This window comes from Crocodylus porosus, unplaced genomic scaffold (assembly GCF_001723895.1).
Source record: "Crocodylus porosus isolate Cpor-Errol unplaced genomic scaffold, CroPor_comp1, whole genome shotgun sequence".
NCBI lineage: Eukaryota > Metazoa > Chordata > Crocodylia > Crocodylidae > Crocodylus > Crocodylus porosus.
Genome location: NW_017728886.1, coordinates 198,776,726 through 198,789,079, shown reverse-complemented (window position 1 = coordinate 198,789,079; position 12,354 = coordinate 198,776,726). Strand labels below are relative to the sequence as shown.

Genomic DNA, 12,354 nt, shown 5'->3' with positions numbered 1-12,354 from the left:
TCTGCCCATTTGCTGAGCTTGTCCAGGTCAGCCTGGATCACCCACCTATCTTCTGGCGTGGATCCTTTGCCCCAAAGTTTGGTATCATCAGCGAACTTGGCCAGTCCACTTCTGACTCCAATGTCCACATCATTAATGAAGATGTTGAGTAATATAGGTCCAAGGACAGAGCCTTGGGTGACCCCACTTGTTACAGGGCACCATGACGATTGACTTCCGTCAATTACTACTCTCTGGGTCTGACCACGGAGCCAATTTCCAAGCGAGTGGATCGTGGTGGACCCAAGGCCACAACTGCCCAGTTTTGCCAAGCGGTGATCATGGGATACCAGATTGAAGGGTTTTTTGAAGTCAAGATATATGACATCAATCTCTTCTCCCTTGTCCAGGTGATAGGTCACCTGGCTGTAGAAAGAAATGATATTGGTCAAGCAAGGCCTACCTGCAACAAACCCGTGTTGGCTCTCCGTCAGGATGTTGGCGTCAGCCAGTCCATGAAGGATGGCCTCTTTAATAAACTTTTCTAAGATCTTCCCCAGGAAAGGAGTCAGGTTGATGGTCCTGTAGTTTGCCAGATCCACTTTCCTCCCTTTCTTGAAGATAGGCACCACACTGGCCTTCCAATCTTCAAGCACTACACCAAAGCACCAGGAGGTCTCAAAGATCTGTGCCAGAGGCTGGGCTATGATGCTCACCAGTTTGTTGAGTACTCTGGGGTGTAGATTGTCAGGGCCAACTGACTTGAAGGTATCCAACCTCTCATGGTGTTCCTTTATAAGGTCAGCACTGATGGAAGGCAGGGGTCTCCCTTGCCCTGCCCAGGCCCCTACTTGGCCCAGTCCCCCAGGAAGAGAGAGAGGTAGGGGAAGGGTACTTACCAGTCCCTCTCCAGTGGGTAGGGCCCCCCAAATCCCAGGCAGGGCCCCCCTAGCCTGAGAGCAGCTTCCTCGATGGTGGGCCCACTGCACATGCACGTAGTTTAAAAGGGCCCGCCAACAGCAAAACAGTCTTAGTTAGGCTCCAGGAGCCTCTTTTTCACTTTTGAGTGAAAACAAAACCTAATTTACTTGCTTCAAATATGCTCGAAGCAAGTGGTGCGCGCGCGCATGTGTGTGTATATATATACATACATATATACACACATATATATGTGTGTGTGTATATATATATATATATATATAAAAAAGAGAGAGAGAGAGAGAGAGGAAAATGTGTGTCAGAAATAACTGGTAGTTATTAATTCTATATAGTAACAGTTCTGTTACAGATGGCATCAGGATCTAGATTACTATGCGCTTCAGAACAAACTTTTCTTAATGATTGATTGTCAAGGTAGAGGAGTGCATCATAGACATTTATTGCTATCGTGTACACATGTTAGCTTGAAAACAGTGGGGTAATCATGGAACCATTAAAATAAATACTGGCATGTAATCACAGGATCTTGTAGTATAACAACTTTATGGTCTGTGACTATAAAAAGATGTATATTACTTGTTCATCTAAACCCCGTATCTACTAACAATCAATAAAACCATGTCTGTCCAGAGACTGAGCATATTCCAGGCCAATGAAACTTATTTACCTGCTCAGATCTGATCCTGGTAGGTACTGAGAAAAACGGGAATGAAGTAGTGGAATTAATCGGAGATCACACCACCTCTTCTCCCACCTAAGTCCTGGGGATGTTGGCCATGATGAACATGATAATGTATCCTGAAAGAGATTTCAAACATGTCTGAGTGATTAGCCTGTATCATAAGCATGACAGACAGACAGACTTCCTTGAAGTATTTGTTGCACAATTCAGTATTAAATAATCTTCCCTGAAATTCTATTGTCAGTTTGTAGCTGGTACTGACAATTCTAAGCTTCTCTTTTGCACCTTTGAGTGAAAACAAAAGCTAATTTACTTGCTTCAAATATGCTCGAAGGAAGTGTAAACCACTGCGAACACGACAATCAATTCTCTATAATTGTTAACTCAACTGCATATTACAAACCGGGGCGGCAGGGAGGGTGTGTGGAGATTCTTCAAAATGAATCACGTTATTACAATAAAAAGTCAGGGATACAGTAGAATATTTTAGAATGATGAATATATTTTCAATGCCACACTTGGAGCTTTTTCATGGGGCTCTCCATAAATATTTTGAAATTATGACATTTAACTTGTAATTGCTTCAGTGCTAAGTATTAGTGTCTTCTTCTTTAGTGAGTCACTACCTTCCTTGTTTATACAGATAAACCAAATAAAAGCTTTCTAATACATCATCCCTTGGCCTATACAATATAAGACAATTTATCTCACTAAAGCACTCTGAGGCAGTCCTCTGTAACAGCATGTTCTCGGTCGAATTCCAAGTTTCTACTCTCAGTCCTTCTAAGACGATATTTGAGAAATAATGAAAAATCCTTCTGGACAACATGTTTTCTTATTAGAAGCTTGTGCAGGGTCTAGCATGAAAGGATACACTCTCATTACTGGAATAACTACTAATAATTTATTTAAGCTAGTAGAGGGGGAAGTATATTCTTTCCCACTTTCATTAAGAAAGCTCCACTAATTGCTTTAAGAAAAAATATTCACTTAAGATGAGACAACAGGTGAAATCCCATACCCATAAAAAGAAATGCCATTGACTTCAGGGGGACTAGGATTACACCATTCACCTGGAAACATTTATACAATATTAACTATACCTAACAGCTATTAACTAATAGCATATCACTTGATCACACAATATTTTTAAATTTTACCCAGAATATAAGACCATAAGAAGTACATAATAGGTCAAACCAATGCTCTATCTTGCCCAGTATTCTGTCTCCAACAGTGACAGGAGTGGATGGTTAAGAGAGAAAGAGCATTGAACTGGATATCTCTAGAATGATCCATCTGCTATTCCTGGCATCCACCATGTATTGGATTAGATATGCCAGAGGAAACATTTCCAACCATTATGCTCCATAGCCATTAACAGATCTATCCTCCATGTATCCCATCCCTTTTTGAACCTGGCTATACTATCTACCTCTACCACCATCTGCAGCAAGGAATTCTACAAGTTAACCACACATTGCATAAAAAAGTACTTTCTCTTGTTAGTTTTAAACCTGTCACCTACTAATTTCAGGGGTGCCCCCTGGTTCTAGTATTCTGTTACTTGATTAACAACAGTTTCCTGTTCACTCAGTCCACACCCTTCATGATTTTATAGATCCCTGCCATCTTCCCCCTCAGCTTTCTCCTTTCGGTTCATACCCTGATCCTGCCTCCTGTGGCTGAGAGGCTGGATCTGATGCAGGGCTGGAGTGATTGCCCAGCCAGGCTGAGGGGTTGAAAGCCAGGGTGTAAAGGGAAAACCTCCTCCTGCAGAGGGTCCCCCACACTGTGCAGACCCCAGTTGGGAGGGGAGGCAGGGCTAGGGGCTCTGTTCCCCCCTGCTCCCACAGCTGAGATGCCAGGTCTGGTGTGAGGGTGGGCCTGTGGGGGGAAGTACCTTGACTGTGAGGGTCCCTCTGTGCAGATCCTAGCTAGGCGGGCTGGGCCAGGGTCTCTGTTCTCCCTTCCCTGCCCCCAGCCACCAGTTCTGGAAACCTTGGGTTTGGCACAGGGAGGGTCTGCAGTTACAGCAGGGGGTTAGGGCTGTTTGTCTGATAGCCAGTCATGGATGGCTCTGCTCAGCTGGACTTGGCTGCCTTTGGCGATGTCCAGAAGGGTGGGAGATGTGTGGGAGCTACCTTCTGGACTGGCAAGAGCAGGCATTTGCTTCCCTCCCCACCCTTACTCCCCCAGCAAAGGACAAATGTGAATTACATTTACTCTTGATTAAATCTTTGTAGCTTTAAGAAACCCACAAAGGTTGGATCAATTCTTTCTCAGGCTTTTTTCCTGTCTGTACTTAGCCAAAATGAGCCTAGATCAGCAACACTTGCCATTGAATTGTTTTTATCATATCTTTGTCCTTCAATGGGAATAATAAATTCAGATGTTATGAACCTATCCTTGATTAGAAGTCTTATATTGAGGAGTAGATGATGTTTGCCAGATAGGCAAAAAGGGGCCCAAATAATTTATTAAGCAGTTGGTTAAGAAACCCCATTGTGTACAAGTGAGATGAGGAAAGCATGTTTAACTAGCTAGAATTTGTTTTCTTATTGCCCCTATGCTAGGGGGTACGAGACCCAATGTTTTGGATCATACTCAGCAAGAGCTGCACTTAAGTCATTTTCACCCTGTAAAATTTATCCCACTGGGCTTCAATCAGAAAGAAATTTAGAACAACCTCAAGGTACTCCTAGGATGAGCCCTGGATTGAAAAAGCATTGGCTAATGCCAAAGAGAGCTCTCCTGCAGTTGATGATTTGGGTTTACAACTCTGAATGAAATCTTACTTTCCTGCTTTAAAACAAATGATTTTCCTATGGTAAAATTATATTTGAAATATGGATTCCTAATCAATGCCAATCAAGATCAGCCAGAACACTTAGGCTTCAGTCATTGGTTGCATTGTAACATGGTTTTCTAAGCTTGTTGAGTTCGTTTTATATTGATTCACTAGATCATTTGGATTAGTTCTATGAGACATTTTCCTGGAGAGTCATCATTTTAAATGTGTAATTACAGTTATAAAATCCATATTCTTTTGCTAAAATGGTTAGTTTTACCTATCTTTTCTCCACAAAGACTTTTATAGAAACGAGGCTGCTCTAGGGAATTTGACTTTTCAAATTTTTGGCACTCTGGAGCTTTTATATAGAAAACTCACTCTCTGGAAAATTAAAAGGTGAATCTATTCCTTAGAGTTTTATAAGACCTAGATAGGAAGGAATCTAGTAATTGAAAGAAAATGGAACAGCAGGTAGAAATATATGGATATTAAATTATTAATTAATTGTATTATGTTTGTATATGGCAAGTAGTTGTATTTAAAATAATAAAAAGGGAAATCTTTCCATATGAAATAATCTCATTTTAATGGTTTTTTCCTCCATCATTTCTTAGTGAGATTAGAAGTAAAAGTAACAGAAAGCCTACAGAAAATTCTATTTATAATATAAATCTAGTATGTCCAGAAACACAACATTCTAGACTTTTCATGATTGAACTAATATAAAAAAAATCCTAGCTCAATTTTATAGGCACAAATGAATGACACATATAATGTAGCACCTTAGGTTGTTCTTTGAAACACTGGATTTTTAAAATTCATCTTTCACAAGTTATTACATACCACCAGCAGTCACAATCTGATCAACCAATATAAAAAAATGTTAACTACAGTGGGTTGTAAAATATATATTTAAAATAAAATGTTACTATTTCACTCTCAAATAGCATTTCATAGTGGGACACAGCAGACTTATTCCATAAAATGGCTGATCCAGGCTAGATAGCAGCACTATGGAAAAGAACTTGGGAGACTTGGTAGATTACAGATTCAGTACTAGTCTGCAGTGTGATGCAGCCACAGAAAAGGTGAATGCAGTTTTGGCATGCATCAATAAAAGCATTTGGTGCAGTACACAAGAGGTGATAATGCCTCTACTTGGCGCTGGGTAGACCTCATCTGGAGTACTGTGTGTAGTTCTGCGCGCTGCATTTTAAAAAGGATGTAACAAAGTTAGAGAGTGTCCAGAGATGGGCAACAAAGATGATCAGAGGTTTGGAAGGCAAGTCATATGAGGAGAGGTTGAAGGAGCTAGGCATGTTCAGCTTGTGGAAAAGGAACTTAAGAGGGGACATGAAAGCAGTGTTCAAACACTTGAAGGTCTGCCAGAAAGAAGAGAGAAATCACTTTTTCTTTCTTGCTGCAGAGAGAAGGGCATTCACCAATAGCTTAAAGTTGCAGCAAAGGAAGTTTAAATTGGATATCTGGAAAAACTTCTGCAATGTTAGAATAGCGAAGCAGTGGAATGGACTGCCTAGGTAAACTGTAGACTCTCCATTACTGAAGGTGTTAAAAAAGCTGTTGAACAGCTACTGGTAGGGGAAGATCTAGGTGTAGATACGCCTATGTTCGACTATGGGTATTTCCAATGCTTCTTGGCTTTATTGGTTGCCCCCACACCTCCCTTTCTGCTACATGTGTCAGGGTGCTTTTAAACCTTCCTCAGAGGCACTGGGTGTTGGCTAAAGACAAGGCCTAGGACTTTAACTGGGATGTGCCAGAGGTTCCTAGCTAGAGGGTCTTGACCCTCAGCATCAGACCGATCACCATATCTGGGTTCAGGAAGAAATTTTACCTCATGGTTGGGTTTGTATGGACTGAGGAAGTGGGGGGGGGATTGTCTTCCACTGTAGCAGGCAGTGTGGCCCTCAATATATGCTCAGGAGTGCCTGTGTAGACAACATTTCATAGACACAGAACACTGGCTAACATGGTTCCCCTGATTTACCTGCGGCAGTTTAGGGTCTTAAGTTTGTGTTGGTTCAGAGTGCTATGTACAGTTTAGATCATGGGTTCTGGATAATGGTTTGAAAAGGGATGATCCTGCCTCAAGCAGGAAGACTTCTGGAGGTTCCTTCCAACGCTACTTCTTTATGATACTGTGAAAGCCTCTGGCTGGCTCATTACACAGATATGCAACCAGAGTTTCTTTATAGGCATGATTAGATCAACATTATATATAATTTAATGTTATATATAATGTCTGCTGCAAGTGTGACAAATTAATTTGACATACAAAAAAATTAGAACTCTTGGTTCCAAAACTATATCTTTTATTAGACCATCTGGGAAATCGCAAGAAAATTGTCCTTTTCTGCAAGCTTTTGGGATCAAAGTCCCTTTATCAGGCTCTGGGAAAAGTATAGATGGTACAAGATGGTAAAAAGTACTGTTTATCATATTCACTAATTGAACAAGTTGATAAACTAAATACTGATACGTCACCAGGCCTGGATGGTATTCACCTGATAGTTCTGAAGGAACTCAAAGGGGAAATTGCAGAACTGTTGGCAATAATATGTAATCTATAGTTACAAACAGCCTCTGTACCAAAGGACTGGATGATGAATGTCCATCTTCAAAAGGGCTCCAAAGGAGATCCTGAAAACTACAGACCAGTGAGTCTCACTTCCATCCCTGAAAGTTTTTTTTTTTAAAGGAAAGCCTGCCTCCAAAATCTGCTGGAGTTTTTTGAGGCTGTTAACAAGCATGTGAACAAGGGGGGGTTCAGTTTATATAATACATTTAGATTTTCAAAAAGCATTTAGCATGACCCATCATGAAAGACTTAAAAAACTCCATTGCCACAGGATTGGAGAGAGTGTTCTCTTGTGGATGGAGACCTGGTTAAAAGTTAGGAAGCAAAGGGTGGGACTAAATGATCACATCTGAGAATGGAGGGAGGTGAAAAGTTCTGTACCAGTACCATATTTTATTTAACATTTTCATCAAGGACCCGGAATTGGGGCTGCTCAGTGAAATCTTCACATTTGCAGATTAAAGCAAATTATTCTGGGCAGATAAGTCCCAAGGTGGTGGAGGTGAACTGCAGCACAATCTCACCAAGCTAAATAAGTGAGCAAAAAAAAAAGCAGATGAACTTCAGATGTTGGCAAGTGCAAGGTAATGCACTGTGTGGGAGGGAGAGGGAGGAAGAGGGACCCTCAGTTATATGAACACAATTCACCAAGTCATGGAATACTAGAACTAAGGGGTGTCCCTGAAATAATAGGGAGCCAAATTTAAAACTAACAAGGGAAAACAAGTTTTATGCAATGCATTGTTAATTTGTGGAATTTGTTGCTGTAGACGATAGTGGAAGAAGATAGCTTAGGCACATTCAAAAAGGGATGGGGTAAATGAATAAAGGATAGATCTATTAATGGCTATTGAACAGAATGATTGGGCATGTTTCCTCTGGGATCTCTAATCCAATAAATAGTGGGTGCCAAGAAGGGTACTGAATAAGAAATGGACTACTCTAGAGGTATCCAGTTCAATGTTATTTTTCTAAAGCTTCTGCTACCTATCTGCTCTGTGTTCCTGAGGGAGCCCAGGCTCCCAGCTTGCTAGACTTACAAAGGACTTTTTCTATCTCCCCCACCCCCGACACTCACACACCTTATTTAACCAGAACTAAGCAGAAGAAAAGTTTAATAGGCATCTCAGGTCGTATATTCCCTGGTCCCAGTATGGGAGGCCTATTTAAACTTTATTGACTAAAACTCAGTCACTGGGTTAGGGAATGCTTAGGCAAGAGACCAAGTCAGAGGGGGTATGGGCAACATTTGAACAATGGTTAAGAGTTCATCACAGCTTCCAGCCCATTAGAGCCCTGACCACAAATGCTGCAATACTTTTCCTGGGATGACTGGGGGAAGTCCTCCCCACAACATTTATGAATACTCCAAATAATCCCTTTAAGTAAGATCTAGAAGTCATGCTAAACTGGAACTTATTCACAACAGGTAAAAATACAAAACCCCGATGCTGTAAGCATAGCTAAGCCATCTGAGAAGAAACAATGTGGTATCCCATCCAGTATATGTTCTATTCATAAGAATTTGAAGCTGGCTCCTAAGTGTCTGGTTACTCCTTAACCTTATGTTTTTCCTGGTTATTAATCAGTTGCTTGACATGTTTCAAACCACATAACTCCTTGTCACTAGAAAAGACAATTATTTACACAATTAAAAGAATGCTTTGAAGAGGCTAGACTAGGGGTATAAGAAGGTTGTAAAAGCAGCAAACAGTATGCTTCAAGAGGGAGAAATCTCTCTGACAACATCTGCCGTTGATCTCGAGAAGCTGGAAGAAACAGATCGCCTCTTTCCATCATCTGTTTAACCCTTGACAATCATGCTAAGAACTCTACCTGTCAGCAAACAACCCGAGTGCATTGGAATGGTCAGATCCCAGCTGTCACTCTCTCTCTTTCTCTTTTTCTCTCTAGGCATAGCTTTCTAAACCTATATTGTATTAGTTAAGCTTGAGCTAGGTTTTCCCAAATACTCAATTAAACTAGGATAATATTCTAATTGTTTTTCATTGTTTTCCCTTGCATGTCTATTATTACCAGTACCATTATAAATTTCATATACTTAGTAATAAATAACTTTTATTACCAAACTAGTGGTAACCAGGTGTATTTTTCCTTTTCTACTTCCCCTTCTCCACTTGCTCTCCAGCAACGCTTCTTTTATCTAAGCCAAGATCCCTGTGAAGCCCAGAAATACTGTGGGGTCTGCTCATCAAAAGACTATCACTACTAGGACAGTTGGGGCAAAAGATTGGGACGTGCTGAGTTTAAAGACACATAAGGGGATCAAGCTTGTATGGGCTGGTTAACCCATTTTGACTCAGACATGCCCTAATGACCTGAATGCTGGCCCATGAGGGTGTCAGCTGGACACCCAGCCAGATTCAGAGGCATTCTGTTTACCTGTGTGCTTGTGTCTGATTGCATTTAGTTGTTACCTTAATGGACTGATTCCTGGCATATGAGGGTGCCAGCCTGTCTATGCTGATCAACCCAGCTGGGTCAGGCATGTCACGTTAATCTGTATGTATTTGTATACGTGTGGTTGATTTGGTTGCTGGAGGAACCCAGCCCCATTGAACTGAGTCCTGCAAGATAGCTCCATTGGGGGTGAGGACTTGCAGAAGGGTCTACAGCTCCACGTAGAAACACCAGTACACAAGCAGCACATTGACAGAATTACAGAGACCCTAGGATCATATCCCTAATAAATGAGCACACCCCAAAGTGATGGGCAAATCTGGTAACACTTCCACTCCTGCCACTGATGGAGACAGGATACTAGGCTAGATGGAGCACTGGTCTGACCCAACATGGAACATTTTATGCTCTTATGTTTTAATAAATAAATGGATAAAGAAACATTTACTGGGGCCAAACATGGGGTTTCAAACAATTGTTTGATTGGATTATTAATTATTCTTACCTCCTGGTTTATGATTTGCCACCAATATCTTTTCTGTCTCTTTTTCAGATGATTAGCTGTTATTCTCCTAATTATAATTTTAATTCAACTCCAAACAACAACCTTTTAAATTAATAATTAAATAAACACTAGGAAATGTTAGGTTTTATGTGTATTTTTACCAACTGAAAATCAATCCAAACTTCTAAACAACAAATAAGTGGGTCGTCTCAAAAACCAGTGGCGGAAAATCCCCAAGGTTGTATCAGTTAATGTTGACAAGCACTGAGACCTAATGAAGTCTGACTCATAGAGGCAGATTCTTGTGTCTCAGCAGAATCCCACTATAACCAGAGTGCAACTGACTGCAAACCTGTGGTTTCTTCAGTTCAAATGATAATTTCTTGTAGATATAAAGCAATTTAATATATAACTGTTATTTGCTGCACAACTTAGAATGGATTATTCATAGAGTTGTCTATGCTAAGCAGGAACTTTCACTTAATACTGTTTGATACCCATAATGTAATTGTTAAATATCACCTGTAAGGTGACAGCTATTTTTTCCCTAATAATACACTGTGTTCCTCTTCTAAAAGCCATTTTCTTACACTGCTAAGAAAGTGTACCATAATCTCCAGAGGTATTTCTGACTCAAAAATCAGAATATTTATCTGCAGATTTTCATGTTAAAATGTCAGTGTGCTATTGTTATCACTTTTGAATAGAACTTTATGCTAATTAATGACATTTTAAACACACAGACCATAACAACAGGCAAAAAGGTACCATGAAATATTCTACCTTAAAAAAAAATAAAATCAATACATTTTAACAGAAAGAGGTTTTTGTTTTGTTTTGTTTGTAAGAAATGACAAAGCTTCAGTTCTGGAAATAACTTGAGCAGAGATGGGGGCTGGCACATACTCCATGCTTCACAGAGGTGTTTTAAGGTGGAAAAAGAGGTTTTCAGGTAACTGAGCTGGAGAAATATTAGTTTTGTAGGCTGCCTTCTTTTGTGGAAAAATCTTGATACCTTGCCTTTTTGGTTGTTGTTAAAAATGAATATCATTTTTTATTATTTTTCCAAGGCCAGAATTTGTGAGCGAGAATATTAAAACAGATATAAAATTAATCTTGAAAATATCCTCTTTTGCATATACTGTATGAGAGAGAAAGCTAGGCAAAAAGATTTTCTCGTTCTGTGAAAATGTCTGGACATTTTAAAATTTGAAAGGCTGAAATGTTTTTGTGAATCAAAATTTTTTTTAAAAACCATTGTGGATGGAGTTAATAGAAATACACTATTATGATCATTTCAATGTATTTTGTTTTAAATTTGAACTTTTTGGCATTTGACTAGGAACTAATTTAAAACTCAAAATGAACGACTGATGTTTTTATATGAAAATCAGAATTGTAAAAAAGTTAAAATGGGATTTTTTTTACATTTTCAAAACTTCTTTAAAAAAGACTTTTAAATTCTCCTGAACCCAGAAAATGTATTAAAATGACTATTTTCTCTTAACAATATACGTTTTGATGAAGAAACATTTTTTTAGATGAAACACTTTTCAGCGCTAATCATAGATTATTTGGCAGCAGCATCCAGGTTGCTTTTAAAAGTCTTCTTAAACATACCTTGTAAGAAGTATCTCCTGCTTATATAAATAAAAATGCTTTCTAATGTTAAAATGTGTGTTTTCTCCCTATTACACTTACAGCATGTTCTTTCTTTGGCAGGAACTCTACACTCCATTGTATTTATCAACAGAAGATGCATCTTTAAAGGACAAATTAACTATGTTCCAGATATGTACAAAAGTATGTGGAAACCTTCAATCAACAACCAAATCCAGTGTTATGTAGATGACTCCATTATACTAATATCTTTAAAGATATTTACCACTTGCATTCAATTCACTAACTAATACCTAGTTATCATTAACATATAAAACAAAGTTAACCTCTTACCGTATTGTTGGGATGGTAATTGAGATGCAAACCACTGTCACACAGGGGAGAGGAAGTGCCACTGCTTTGGTCACTAGGGACACCTAATAAAAGTATTCATGCATATAAAGTTGTTCATTAATTCATGCTGTTAGAATTTACATTCATGTACAAATTTTTCCTAAGTACTGTTATGTTGCAAGGACTAGTTTGCTTCTTTTTTTCCATTTCTGAAATATCAACAGAACAGCCCTTGACTTTCCAGCTATTCGTCGTTCAAAATTAAATTAGTGAATAATTGAGGTAAACCCAGTAATATTCCGCGTATCAGCTGTACACAATTCACACCCTGATTTTCTTGACTCTCAAACCATTGTATAGATCAGGGTTCTGGTTAGGGTTGTAGGAAAGCCATGTTCAAGTCCTGGCCCACAGGCCATTGCTGTAATTCCAGAGCTACAGATTTGGTCTTTCTTTTCTGGGCAGGGTCCAATCTGGACCTG

The 12,354-nt window shown here is 39.4% G+C and overlaps 1 protein-coding gene across 2 annotated transcripts in view; it reads right to left on the bottom strand.

Annotated features, from left to right (window-relative positions):
• Positions 1 to 12,354, bottom strand: part of SNTG1 (syntrophin gamma 1) — a 326,996-nt gene that overhangs the window by 186,225 nt on the left and 128,417 nt on the right. For both annotated transcript variants that reach the window (XM_019547916.1, XM_019547925.1), the window contains exons 9-10: positions 11,873 to 11,955; positions 1,586 to 1,716 (exon numbers count right to left, since the gene is read on the bottom strand). In XM_019547916.1, the coding sequence (XP_019403461.1) occupies positions 1,586 to 1,716; positions 11,873 to 11,955 (214 nt within the window). The remainder of the gene's footprint in view (positions 1 to 1,585; positions 1,717 to 11,872; positions 11,956 to 12,354) is intronic.